Source organism: Mustela nivalis, assembly GCF_964662115.1.
Source record: "Mustela nivalis genome assembly, chromosome: 7".
NCBI classification, from domain to species: domain Eukaryota; kingdom Metazoa; phylum Chordata; class Mammalia; order Carnivora; family Mustelidae; genus Mustela; species Mustela nivalis.
In genome coordinates, this window is record NC_139026.1 from 95,735,503 (window position 1) to 95,749,842 (window position 14,340).

The 14,340-nt window shown below is 51.2% G+C and overlaps 1 protein-coding gene across 1 annotated transcript; it reads right to left on the minus strand.

The window, feature by feature from the left end:
• Positions 1 to 740: 740 nt before the first annotated feature.
• Positions 741 to 8,489, minus strand: ZBTB39 (zinc finger and BTB domain containing 39). Its single transcript, XM_082741816.1, has 2 exons — positions 8,331 to 8,489; positions 741 to 6,828 (listed from the first exon to the last, which is right to left on the minus strand). Exon 2 carries the CDS (start codon positions 6,782 to 6,784, stop codon positions 4,649 to 4,651), a length of 2,136 nt encoding a protein of 711 aa, XP_082597942.1. The 5' UTR covers positions 6,785 to 6,828; positions 8,331 to 8,489; the 3' UTR covers positions 741 to 4,648.
• Between the last annotated feature and the right edge of the window lie 5,851 nt (positions 8,490 to 14,340).

Below are 14,340 nucleotides of genomic sequence, written 5' to 3' on the forward strand. Positions count from 1 at the left end.
CTGTCCGCCTGGACATGCCACATCAGTGAATCAGATGGCACTGGCAGAACAATCCGAGGCTGAACCTCTAGCCCAACTAGACATGAGCAGAGTTCACTACTCTCTAAACCAACAGATCCCCTGGGGGAGGTTTCCCCTGGAAAGGCTAGGCTACTGACTTAGTTTGCCACTAAAAACAGGTCAACAGGTTAACCCCGGGGAATTCCAGCTACAGGAAAGGAAACCTGTGGGGGTGCCTGGGTGGCTCAGTTGGTTAAGCATCTGTCTTCAGCTCAGTTCATAATCTCAGAGTCCTGGGATTGAGCCCTGTGTCGGGCTCCCTGCTCAGCAGGGAGCTTGCTTCTCTCTCTCCCTCTGCCTCCATCCCAGCTTGTGCTTTTTCTCTCAAATAAATGAAATCTTAAAAAAAAAAAAAAAAAAAGGAAAAGAAACTGTGCTACCCGAAAGAATCCAGACATCAGGCGTGCCTGGGTGACTCAGTCGGTTAAGCTTCTGCCTTTGGCTCAGGTCATGATCTCAGGGTCCTGGGACTGAGCCCCAAGTTGGGCTCTCGGCTCAGTGGGGAGTCTGCTTCTCCCTCTCCCTCTGCCCTTCCCCTCTGCTCATGCCCTAATAAAGAAAATCCTTTAAAAAGAATCCTGGCATCTGCTGAGCACAATGCTACCCCTACCAGGTGTTGGGCCCCAAACTTCTGAACTCAAGGGACAGAGTAACCCCAGTCAAGAGGAAAAGAATTCCTGTTTCAAGTTTCCTTTTTTTATTCTAAATAAAAACCACACTTTGTGCCGAACAATGGAATATAAAAGAATCAGATGTACAACGATTTTAGACATCTACTATTTGGGAAAAGAAGTTTACAAAATATACAAAACTTTACAGCAATAGATAGTAAACACTTAAATATTAGGAGGTCAGTACTTATTAATTTAATGGAAGGAAGTTAGGCGTCAACAACTCTTCTCGGTTTCATAAGAGACTTTCACTAGCAGAGGTGGGAGGGAAGGGTGGACTGGACAGGGGACGGGTGTTAAAGAAACAGCAAAATCAAAACAGTTTCATTTTCATTCTGATGTTAAGTTTGCTGATGAGTGATGACAGTGAAATGAATGCTGTGTGCCCCCGGCTTCCTGACCCACTCAGGGCAGGACTGAAGCAAAAGGATGTGAGGGGACATTCGGACGGGCAGACTTCTCCACAGCCCACTCCCACACCAACAAAATCAGTGTCCACCTAGAAAAGGATTTAAATTCACTTCCAAAGTTGAGTAGTCTCAGGAACAGGGCACAGTAAGAGGCCAGAAGACGAAGAAAATTCATCAGTAGCAAAACCTGACTGGGGAGAAGGTATTTAGGCCCAAAGGTTTGTCCTGGAGACAAAGGGGTGCTGATGGATCAGAAGGGAATAAAGTAAAAAAAAAAACTTTTACCCATTTCCTGGTTCTTAGGGGTCACCCGGGCCCTTAAAATGTAGGACCAAATACTAAAATGTAGCAGAGCTTCCCAGCAGGCACTACGGCATCAGCAAGCCAGCATTGGCTCACAGGAGAGGTGGGAGACGGACCCCTTCCTGCGGCCAAAAGCAGCCTCTGCTGTTTATTCTGATGTGCTATCCAAATATTATGTTCTTCCCTTAAGAAACAGGTCAGGAATAGCCTCGTGCCTGATTTAATGCTCTACAGTCGCCATCTTGAAAATCTTCATTTTTAAACAAAGGACTCTGCAAATTATGTAGCTGGTCCTGAGTACGGAACAACAGAGAAGAAGGGGGAGGAGAAAAGACATTCAGGGGTCAGAGAGAACCTCAGAACATTACAGCAGACTGCTAAACTGGGCTCCAAGGCAGAGGGGCAACAAAACAGAAGGCTGGAAAAAAAGTTTTAAAAACTCAAAATAAAATGAATACCTTCGACCAGGGATCCCAGAGTTCCCTCTGCCACAACATAGAGTTTCAAGTAAAACAGTTCGGAAAAGGGAGAGCTGGAGGTGGAGGCAGCAAACATGACTCTAAACAGGGGGAGGGGTCAGGTGTGAATATGGGACAAGCAGAGGAATGGGGTTTGGTCAGTGAGCCTCACGAGCTACTGACCCCTGCTACAAGTCTGACCACAACCAACCAGCCCCACCAACCACCCCACCCCCCAATCAAGTGCTTGGCCTCAGGATGATCAGGGGATGCAGCTTTTTGTTTAGTGTTTCAGGGGCAAGGTTCAAGGATTTGCTTTTTGGTTTACTGGAGAAAAGGGAAAACTTCACAGTTTCAGGTTAAGTATACAGACTACCCAGCATCCACGATGCCCTCCGTTAAGGAAAAGGGTTTCTCCAGCACACTGATCCATGCTTGGCCAGCTGGCTGGGTTCCAGTAAGTACCACCTCTCTCAAATCTGACCATTCAAAAATTGGTCCTCATTGACAGTCTAGGAGGGATCACTCAGCCTTCAAAAAAGCTTAGCAGATACTTGACGGCGGTCTTCCGCACATTTGCCTTCTTAAATTTCCAACAGTCAGTGCGGGGGGGAAAAGAAAGGGAAAAGCCAGTCAGGGACAGAAAGTCGCAGCACTGCTTTCTTGACAAGAATGACCTGAGGGGATGAATAACAAGTTCGATGGCGAAAAGCGGCCACTGGTACAAATCCCTTCATGTAAAAGTCACCCCACCAAAGAGCCAGGCACCCCAACTGGGAGGCTTTACCAATTTAGGGCTCGAGAGAGAGGCAGCAAGTCCGACAGGGACGGAACTTTGGCTTGCTTGTGTGTCTTAATATAGCTTTCCAAGTTTAGGAAGGATGAGAAAATGTGCAAAAAGTTCCTTCATTTAACTTGTTCCCCTCAATCCGGTTCCCTATCTACTCAAGCACATGCAGGAAAGGCCGAGGAATTTAATAAGCCCCAACTTTCTAGAACTCACATCCATTACCTAAAGGGTTCCCTGGGCTTATTCTGCAAGAGACTATCTGGACAGAAAGAAAAGGAGTCGCTTGTTTAAAGGCTAGACACCTCCTCCCTGAGTCCAAGCCCCCGTTTCCAAACCTCTGGCCAGGACTATCCCCTGGACTATGGCTACTCGCTGGGGAGAAATTTATTTTCCTTAAGTCACTTATCCAAAAGAGATGCTGGGTACTATGTATATAAAAGCAAAAATAAATAAATATCAATGTTCGAAAAGGCTCTGTGAGTTAATTAAAACCACTTGCTTGTGAAACAGCCCGGGTGCTGCTGAGTCCCCACAAGGGCAGTGTCAGGGCCTAGGCCAGGGACTCCCAGAGCTCGCCTGAGCAGGCTGAGGTAGTATGAGTTACTGAGGTGCTACCTTGTGAATATGCGGGATCCGAAGGCCCTCTCCCTCAAGCCTTCTTTGGGCAAGAACCCCTCAAAAGCCACAAAGAATGGAGCAACCAGCCCCAAGGACTGGGCAGACTCCATCCCAGCCAGCTGGGGCAGGCCTACACCAGCTGCCGTCCAATAACGCCCCCTGGTGGCGATGCAATGACAGATCAGGATAAATTCCAGCAGGTCAAAGGTGAGCTGCCAAAGCTCCTGGGCAGTTAGCACAAAGTAAACAACAGGTTACCCGACTGGGACAGACAGACCGCACATCCTGCTACACACTCGGGTCCCTTCGATCCTGAAGGGCTCACAGTCCATCACTCCGCCACCCCGTGGGGTCTTCTCATCTACACCACAGGTCAAACACACTTCTAGGTGGGAGACTGGATATAAATTAAGGCAAGGTTGCTGCTGTCAGAGACATCCCCACCTCTCCACCAGAAAACTCAAGGTCGACGGAGGTAGCCTGATGACAGATGACTGTATCAAAGGGCTCCCTGTTCTCTTTGCCCCACAGGGAAGGCCTAACCAACCACCTGGGCTACAACTCCATAAAATCGTATTTCTTTGGAATCGAGGAGAAAAGAGAAGCCTCCCTTCCTGTCCATCCAGGCTGCCACTTCCAGCGGCCCTGGAGGACACCTCTTCTGACCAGCAAGGATTCATCCCAAAGCTTTCTGACCTAAACAGAAAGCTCTGCCTCCAGTTTGGATCTAGCTGCCAAAAGATTTTCCTGTCCCCCCAGCAGATCAGAGCGTGGAAACGAGCAGGCACCGCCGTCCCATCCACCTTTTCCCTGCTGAGGGCCGGGCCTGGCACCTGAAGTGAGCTGCCCTGCAGACTAGTCTTTTCTGAAAGACCACATTCCCCAAATCTCTCTCACAGCTGGGCATTCCAGTTGGAAATCTGGCAATAATACCCACAGTGAAAACCTCTCTCCACCTCCTCTATTCAGTGAGGCTGTTGGTTGGATTCTTAGCAGCATAAATACCTATCAGTAAACTAAAACTTGAGAGGCGCGAAGAGAGGATCTAGTCAGGGGATCTAGTTGACATCAACTGCCTGACCAGATCCCAAGCCCGGCCTCCGAAGACTCAAAAACAAAGCCCACCATGGGCAAGAACAGGTAAGGAGGTAAACATGATAGGGCCATTGCTTCTCAAAAACAGTAACAGCTCGTGTGCTCTTTCTTCTTCTTTCAACACAAGACAGAACAGAATTTCCTAGCAAGGCCAAACTGAAACTGCAGAGGGCCCAACAGCAATTAGAAAATCAACGTCCTGGCTGCTGCCTAGAAGCTGCCCTTAGCTCCGCGGGGACCCAGTCAGCTGTCCGGATTCTTCTCTGCCTCTTTGGAATGGATAATGTACATGAAGGTCTGCTCAATGGTGAAGTCGGGTGGGAGGCTGCCTTTGTGCACACCCACGTGCTTGCTCATGAGGTTGAGCGTGGAGCTGTAGTGGCCACAGACCGTGCAACGGTACATGAGGGCCCCCGAGTGCGTCTTCAGGTGGCACTTGATGGTTGAGCGGCCTCGGAAGAACTTGTGGCACACCTTACACTGGTACGGCTTCTCGCCTGTGTGGATGCGCCGGTGGTAGTTGAACTCACTCGTGTGGGCAAACCTTTTGCCGCAGACCTTGCAGCTGTACTTGCTGTTCCCGGGCTGGCCCTGCAGAGCCAGTTCCTCGCTCAGGAACTCCTCTGCTGGCAGCTTCCGCTTCTGGAGAGCGGGGTGCTGCAGCCCCGAGGTGGGCCGGGTATCAAGGCCACTGGCGCATTTGTGCTGGCTCACGTGGTAGCGGTAGGCGGCCTCCGACTTGAAGCTCTGGCCACACAGGTGGCAGCGGAAGAGGGCATCCTCCAGGCTTTGGTGCACGGCCATGTGCTTCTCTAGAAGGTGCCAGTCCACAAAACTGTTTGCACAGACGGAGCAGGAGAAGACGGAAATGCCCAGGTGGGACAGCGTGTGCCACATGAGGCTGCAGAGGTTGAGGTGGCGCTGGTCACAGACACTGCAGGCCTGGCCCTTCAGGTGCAGATGGTCAAGGATGTGTCCTCGGACTGCATGGAAATCTCTGGCCAGTGCCTTCCCACAGGCAGCACACTTCAACTCTGCAGTGGCTGCCCCAGAAAAGAGAGCCAGCTTCCCAGAGAGGGGGTCGTTGGGGTGGACGATGATGTTGTTCTCAAATATCCCATCCCGTCGGTGGAGGGTAAGCTGCCACTGGGTAAAGAACTTAGTTTCACACATGTCGCAGGAGAAGAGGAAAATGCCGATATGGGACAGAACGTGGGTCACCCTGGAGTTTCGGTCCTGGAAGTGGGTTTCGCAGACCTTGCAGTTGCCTGTCAGCAGGTCCACATGGTCCCGAGCATGCTGTCGGATGAGCTGAATGTTGGGCTCTAAAACTTTTTTGCACACCTGGCAGGGCATGGCCTTATTCTCCCGGTTGTCACTCTCGCCAAAAGTCAGCTCATCCTCGCTGTCGTCACTCAACTCAATCACCTCCTCAGCTGTGCCTATCTCCTCGGTGGGGTCTTCAAACTGCAAGTCATCATCCCCCAGCTCGTCCAGCTGGAGCTCATCCATCTGCCCGAAGCCCGGATCTTTGGAGTGGTCGCTATTGCTCAGACACGAGTTGGTCCCAGGGGTAATGTCAATTGCACGGTCAGTGGGGAAGAAGCTGTTTTTGCTGAAGTCTCCATTGCTCTGAACCTTATACGGCTGGCAGGAAGTCGCGCTGGTCTGGATGCCCATGCTGACGGCGCCTAGGACTGGCTGAGTCACCAGATTAGGGACGGGGGTGAAAGGAGCAGGGCCGTCGTGGTCTTCTGTCTTTGGCGGCATGGGCTGCTGCGACAGAGGCAAGCTATGGTTAGTGTCACTGGTGACATTTCTCTCTTCCTCTTTACAGCTTCCTCCAGCATCACTAGGTAACACATAGTTCCTATCAGGACCAAAGTGCTCCCCGCCCCCCCGGAAGTCTCCAAGCGGATAGGCAGGTTCTGCCGAGCTACAACTCTGGGTACCGGAGTGGCTCTCCCCGCTGCTGGTCAGGGGCTTGGCCACGGCAGTGCTCTCCAAGTCAGGAAAGGTGGAGTGACAGGCCCGGAGGAGATCCTCCATGCCCAGGCGCTCGGCCACCTCATAGATGACCCCAACATTGATCAGGTCTGTGAAGAGCTCCGACGTGTAGACAAAGCTCAGAATCTTCTCGAAGTTGGCAGGGGTGATGAAGTCCACCACGTAGGTCCTGGCAGCATCCAGCCCTGTATTCAGGAAGAGGTTCTGGAAGTAGCCTGCCGCACAGGCCAGCACGGCCTTGTGGGCCGGGAAGGAGCGGCTCCCCACCACAATGGTGACATCGCACATGGTCTCCGAGAGCCGGCACTTGTTGAGTTCCTTCAGCAGGTTGTTGGGGTGGTTGGTGCTTTGCAGTTTGATCCTCATGCCCATCTTAGCAGCTCCTAGGACGTTGCCTCTGTATCAGCACGGTTCACCTGTGGACAGTAAAAGGAAGAGATGGATGGCCAAACACATCCCTGCACGCAAGGAGCTCTGCCGAGAGATAGAAAATACCACCAGTCTGAGTGTTTGTGAGCCCTGGGCGGGGAGGAGCCAAGGGTCACGGTGCTGCTCCATGCTGCCGGGGGCAAGGACAAGTGATGGGACAATGACCTCTCTCCCTGCATGTTCCCAAACACAGATCGGTCACAACAAAACCCGAAAGTATTGAAAAAAATCTGATAGCGCCATCTGTGAGAGTCAGTAAGAGAGGGGGTAGGCCTGGTAGGACAGAAGCTAATACCTTAGGGTCAAGTCAGAGGCAACCTCTTGGACACAATCCCTCACTTCATTATTAGATGGAGGGCTCAAATGGATCTCCTAACTTCTTCCCCAATACACGCTTTCCTATCTCGTTCAGTGCTTTCACTTCTCTTACAACACCAAACACCAAACACTGTAAAAGTACTTGAACATAATTACCAAAGTTCCATTAGCTGCTGAGGGCAAGAGAAGGTTGCTCTTTTATTTTCTTATCAATGCTCTGTCCTTCCAGTCCCTAAATGGACCTCTTACTCATTCATGAGTTCTGATCTCTCCCTCCCTAGACCACCTACCTGCCTAGTCTCTTGTGTTACCATAACCAGAGCCATCCAGATATTGTTGTCTCCTCCTCTGCATGCTTAAGATTAAGCTAAAACACTCAAGACCCAAAGAAATAAAGCAAAATAGAATACACTGTAGCATTTACTATTACTTATATATGCCTTTTTTTTCCAACCACCTTTTTTGGGATCTATGCATATGCTGATCAGAACGAAAAGACTTGATGCCCTAAGAGGGCATCTAATTATACTGGCAAGACTCCTAAAAGCTTGCTGGATCCCACCCCCCCCACACCCCCTTCAAGTCCTGCAAGCGTGAGGAAGCCAAGCTAGCTGCATTCTCCTTCAATTTCAGCACTCGCCCCGCGCAACACAGCCCCTTTCTCCACCTCACCACCTCTACAAACTCCCAACTTTTTCTGGGATCCAAGAAGCTTCTGCGCTTTGTTGGGATACAGGGAAGCATCTCCCGGGCCCTGGCGGTCACACATCAGGTCGGGGCACTGGCAAGCCTGAGTGGAGGGTGGGAAGGGGGGCACACTGGGAACTTCCGAGAAGGCACCCCAACAATCCCGTGGTGCCGCAGTCTCCCCTCTGGAGGGTCAAACCCAGCAAGAACGGGGTTGGATCGGGCCAGGGTGCTCCATCCGGGGGCCACGGAGCACCTCGGTCGCGCCCCAAGCGGCAGGGGATCCCCCCGGGGCGGCTCCGGGGGCGCCGGGCCGGACGGGAACGAAAGGATGGGCGGCGGGACCGGCCGGGGTCGGCGCGCGGCCGGGTATGATGGGTCCGGCGACGGGAGCGGGCAGGAGGGAGCCCCACGAGAGCGAGAGAAAGGCCGGGACGGGGGTCTGGCCTCCACCCGGGTCAGCCCTCGGCCCGGCCGCGCTTACCCGGCTCCGCGGGGCCCGAGCACCATCGCCACCGCCGCCTCACACAAAGGCCCCGGCCCGCCGTGCCCGGCCCGACAAGGAGGCGGCGCCGCCGGCCGCGGCCAGACTCTCCATCCGCCGCGCCACTCGCCGCGCCGGCCCGGGCCGCCCCCGCCGCCCGGCCCGCAGCGCCCCCCGCCGTCCCGGAGGAGGCAGCGCCCCCCGCCGCTTGGCCGCAGCGCCCCCAGCCGCCCGGGAGGAGGCAGCGCCCCCCAACGGCGGGGCCGGGAGCCGGATGGGCTGGGCCAGAGCCCAAGGGAGACTCCGCTCTCCTCCAGCGCCCCTGGGGACCCCTGCCCAGGCCCCACCTCCCACTGTTATACCCCAGTTTTCGCGTCGGAGAGACCACCAAGGAGCCACCACTGAGCTTAGTTAAGGCAGGGGTATTTATGAGTTCCTGTTACTAAAGCAGGGTGGGGGTCTCTGGAACCAAAGCAGGGTGGGGGTTCTTGTTACTAAAGCAGGGTGGGGGGTCCTTAGAACGAAAGTAAAGTAGGGGAAAGTTCAGCCCTTGGGCACAGGGGTCTGAGATGGCTGCCGGAACTAGGATGGCTGTACTTATGCTAAGGCATGCTAAGACTAAACCTGAGGTCGGATGGCCTTAATTTTTCTCGGCCTCCATACCACTCCCACGCGGCCCGGGGACTGCCCGCCCCCAGGCGGCCCCCAGCCACAGCGGCCACAGCGCAGCAGCTGCAGGGACGTTCCCAACCCCCACAGACCCGGTTTTTCTGAATTGCCCTCATCAACCGGGTGGAGGGCTATCCCTTCCTCACCCTGGAGCATGGCATCCCGACTCTAAACTGTCATCCTCTACCCTGTCCTGCATCTCATCGTCCCAGAAGCTTCTCCAAACGTTGCAGAAAAAGGTAAAAATGAAGTCAGGTTGTTTGTGAACTTCTGAGCACGCTGGGCTGAGAGCTTCCTGAAGACAGGGCTCTGTAGTTCTTGATTCTACTCCTGGCATGGTTCACCACACACTACCTGGTCCTGTGACAGGTGCTTAAAAAAAAAAAAAAAAAAAAAAAAAGCCTGCTTGACTGAATGAACAAATGAATAAACAAGTACTTGAGGTCTGCGCCTCCCCTACACTCTGTGTCTGAAAAATCTCTGCTGACCCTCCACCCACCTGGGTGGCCAGAGGGAGGAATTCACAGGCTCCCACTGCACCTTGAGAGCCCATCCTGTTTCCTACAGCCTGTCATCCCTGAAGGGGAGCAGAATTTACCACCCCCAAATGCCTCTTTGGCATAAGGATTATTTTAGGTTGACTTTTTTTTTTTAAAGATTTTATTTATTTATTTGAGAGAAAGAGTATAAGAGTGGGGTGAGGGGCAGAGGGAGAAGCAGACACCCCACTGAACAAGGAGCCCCATGACTCCAGCTGCATCCTGGGACTCTATGATCGTGATCGGAGCCAGAGACAGATGTTTAACCCACTGAACCACCTAGGCACCCCCTCGGCTACTTATTTTTTTAAAACGGCAGACATGGGAGAAGCTCTGGAAACAAAGAAGTTACATTTATAAGGGAAACCTTTTTCTGCATGGGTGTCTCTTTCTGTATTAGGAAGGCAAGAATGACTTAAGTCTCCAGAAGCTCTCATCAGTGGAGAAGGCAGGGACCTCAATATGCTTAACAATCACCCCCTTATTTATAGGGCTTGGCCTGAAAACCCCCCATAACTGGCTCCCCACCCCCAATATCTTCTTTTGTCTTTAGCTGGGGATGGTATTTAAGGCGGTGGCTCAGGCTGTTTTAGGGAGTTACTCGGTCCTCCTGAGCTTCTCCCATGTTTACAGGAAGTATACTTGTTACTGAAATTGTGTTTATTTTTCTCCAGTTAATCTGTCTTTTATGATGGCTTGGTCACAGCCAAGAACTTAGAAGGGTGGAGGGGGGTCACCAGGGTGTCTCGGTCAGTTAAGCGTGTGACGCTTGGTTTCAGTTTTGATTCCGTCACGATCTCAGGTCCTGGGGCCCAGCCCCACATAGGGTTCCACACTCATGATGGTCAGGGAGTCTGCTTGAGGTCCTCTCTCTTCCTTTCCCTCTGCTCCTCCCCCCACTCATACTCTCTCTTAAATAGATAAATAAATCTTAAGAAAGAAAGAAAGAAAGAGGAAGGAAGGAAGGAAGGAAGGGAGGGAGGGAAAAAAAGTGTAGGGGCGCCTGGGTGACTATATTGGTTCAGGCTCAGTGGGAAGCCTGATTCTCCCTTTCCCTCTGTTTGCTGCTCCCCCTGCTTGTGCACTTGCTCTCTCTCTCTCTCTCTCTGTCAAATTAATTAATTAATTAATGCAAAAAAGAAGGATAGAGGGAAAATTATTTTTCCTTCCTTACATCACCAAGTGTTTCTAGAGCTCGGTTGTGCTGCTTCTCCCCACCCTTCTCCTGTAGCATTGCAGTGACCCTCCAGATCCTATCCTCAGGTGCTCCTGCCCAAGGATTGTCATCAAACCACAATTACGGGCCCTACCTGCAACCCACCACCACCACCACGGCCATCACAGACATCAGAAGTCACGGTCACCCCACTCTCCCTCCTCAATCGTAGGAATCCCCCAGGCTCTGGGACCCTTCTGCTTCAGCCTCTCTCCCATCACATTCTGTCCCCTGCTGGGTGATAGGAGATGGCCAGGCACAAACCCTCAAGGCAGGCACACGGTAGTGTTCAGTAATTCCTTGACCGGAGAATGGGAAGAGGGCACACAGGATGTTGCCAGCTGATCTAAGACAGTTTGCCAATTTGGCAATCATCAGTTATCTTGATGCATTTGGGAGATTGTGTGTCCCCGGTTTTACAACCTCACTAACAGATGGTAGGTTAGAGTGAAAGCAAGCGTTACACCAAAGGGTGCCGATCATGTAATATTTATTAACAAGGAAATACAAAGCCAGACTTTCTTGTAGTTTGGGGGACAGGTGATCTCCCTTAGCTCTCTCATGAAAGGGTCATTTAGAAGCTGATACGTGTTCCAATGGCAGGCCCAATCCCCACAGCTGGAAGAGGTGACCGTGTGTGCCCCAAAGTGGACCCTCACACAACCAGTAGACTCAAAACCTCCAACATGACTCCATGACGTGAGGCTACAGGAGTCGTGGGCCTCCCCACCTTCCTAGCCAACTGTCTTAAACATCTCTGGAGTGATGACCCCACCACGTGTACTTCAGGTGCTAAGAAACCCCTCTAACAGTGTAAAATTCATACATTTCTGCGTGTGACGTGATTTACAATAAGAAATATATATTTGGTCTTCATCTCCATTTCTGACAAAGAGTTCCTAAAATCAGTGGCATGTCCTAAGTGAGGACTCTCACAAAGGTGTCCTTTGTCATGTTGTTGGGTAGCCGTGGGGTAGCAGCAAAGGATTGGGGTTGGAGGTTGAATCAATTGCCAATGGCCAATGGTTTAATCAATCCCAACTATGTCATGAAGCCTCCATAAAAACCCAAAAGGATGGAATTCTCAGAGTTTTCTGGGTTGATGAACACGTGCTGAGTTGGGGAAAGGAGAGTGGTGCCCTCAAAGAGAAGGTACAAACTCCACACCCCTCTGCCTGTGGCTTACCCTACGCATCTCTTCCATCTGGCTGTTCTGGGGTTGTGTTCTTTTATAATAAACTGGTCATTTAGGAAGTAAGCAGGTTTCCTGAGTTCTGTGAGCCACTCTCACAAATTAATCAAACCTAAAGGGGGAGGCATGGGAACCTCCAGTCTGTAAGCAGTAGATCAGAAGCACAGGAAATAATCTGGACTTGAGACAGCGTCTGAAGTGTGAGGCGCGGCCTCACAGGACTGAGTCCTTCACCTGTGGAGTCTGATAGCATCTCTGGGTAGATAGTATCACGGAATTGCATGTTTGAGTGGTGAAACCATCCCTCCGCACACATTAGAATTAGTCCAGAACTTCTAAGATGGAAATCTTTTAAAAGTAAATCACTGTGCAGGCCTCCTGGGGGACTCAGTTGTCTAACTTTGGCTCAGGTCCTGGTCTCAGGGCCCTGGGATCAAGGTCCTGCCTTCACATCCTGCTCCTCGCTCAGTGGGAGGTCTGCTTGTCCCTTTCCCTCTGCCTCTGCTCTCTCTCTGTCTCTCTGTCAAATAAATAAAATATTTTTAAATAAATAAATAAAGTAAATCGCCATGCAATCCCAGTAATACACACACACACACACACACACACACACACACACGCACACAGCTAAATGCACAAGGGCCAGAAATTCGGTCAAGGTCTTTTTGGCTAGGTCTCCTTAGGCCCCTCTTTACAGCAGGAAGAGGAGAGCAGGGATTCCTTTACACATTCTTCAAGCACAAAAACAGGACTGCGGCTTAAAATTGGGCTTCATTTTTCTTGTGAGCCCCAGGCCTGCAATTTTTGTCTGTCCCACCAGAGAGCAACCTTTCTGCATTTATACTCCTACTTGGCAAAGCCCCTGAGTCATCTCCGCAGGCTCGCCCAACCCCCAAGTCTGAGCAGAACCAACTCTTGAAGCTTTCATGACCCAAATACATGCCTCAGACTCTGCAAGTGTTACCCTACTTTAAAACCCTCTAGATAGATAGTTTTGAAAAGCCAACACGATGACTCCCTGAAGGAAGGCTTGAGGCTCGGGTAAGAACATTCTTTGACCTCTAGCGATAAAACCTGACTCAAGGGACACGGAGTTGAGCTTTCTCTCCTCCCTCATCCCCTCGATGCAGCTGTGGGTCCAAAGTTGCCCCATGCGGGTTCTGGGAAGAGAGAGCTTTTGCAGGGGTGAAGGACCTGTAGGAGGCCACCTCTGGCTCCATGATGCTGTCTCTATATTGCCTTGGGACAGTGGAGTATCAGTTTAAGGGGACGGCCAGGTTCCGCACTAGCTCTGCACTAAGCTGAACTAAGGAATCTGAGGATTTCTCAGGCTGTTCCTTTAGGATACAGAACACCCCTTGGGATCCCTGGTCTATGATAGTTGGCACATCAGATAAATAAAAGACACTCACACACCTCATCTCAGAGCCTTCCAGATTCTGTGGACTGCTAGACCAACCTTGCAAGGTCTAGTATGGGTTGCATGGCAGAGGAATCGGAAACAAATGTTTTCCCTTTAAAATAACTAAGATAGCCCGTTAACACTGAAGCTCGCAGCTCCCTTCCTGGTTTTTGCGGGAACTTTCCCAATCACACCCCATCCTGGCAAGACCAAGTTTTGTTGGCTTGTCCGCAGCCCTGCTACACAATAAACACTGTATATGGGTCACCCTCTCCTCCTGTGGCCTGTTACAGGACCCCTGCTCGACATTTGCAGACAGAGAAATGGTGCGTCTCTATGGATTCGTCCTCCTCTGGGACTGGGTCCTTGCACAGCCCTGACTACCACCCCCCCCCCCCGCCCCTCTCTAAGTAGTCAGATTCAGTGATTGACATCTCCTAGGTTCATCCTCGAAATATGGACAAGCCGTTCAGGGTACGTTTTTCCTTTACCTGAAGTTAGTCTGTGAAAGACTGTGAGTGCTAGAAGCCATCTTCCAAATTCATTCATTTATTTTTTTTTTAAGATTTTATTTATTTATTTGAGAGAGAGAGAGAGAGAGATCACAAGTAGGCAGAGAGGCAGGCAGAGAGAGAGGGGGAAGCAGGCTCCCTCCTGAGCAGAGAGCCTGATGCAGGGCTCGATCCCAGGACCTGAGATCATAACCTGAGCCGAAGGCAGAGGCTTGAGCCACCCAGGTGCCCCTCGTTCATTTATTTTTAAATTACTAAATAAATCTTCCAATACTAATTATTTGAAGCACTGACTAAGGCACTTTTGGGAAAATCAATGTATGTACAAAATAAAGATGCTTCCATTGATTTATGATACATGTATGTACACATATCATGTAGGTGTATATGATGTAGCTGGAAGAGTCAAGGAAGAGAACCACTCCCCTTCCCTGCCAAGCAGTGAAACAAATACAACACTCTGGGTCATATTTGAAAATC

Coding starts and splice junctions, on each gene's coding strand:
- ZBTB39 (XM_082741816.1), bottom strand. CDS start 6,784: ATGGGCATGAGGATCAAACTGCAAAGCACCAACCACCCCAACAACCTG.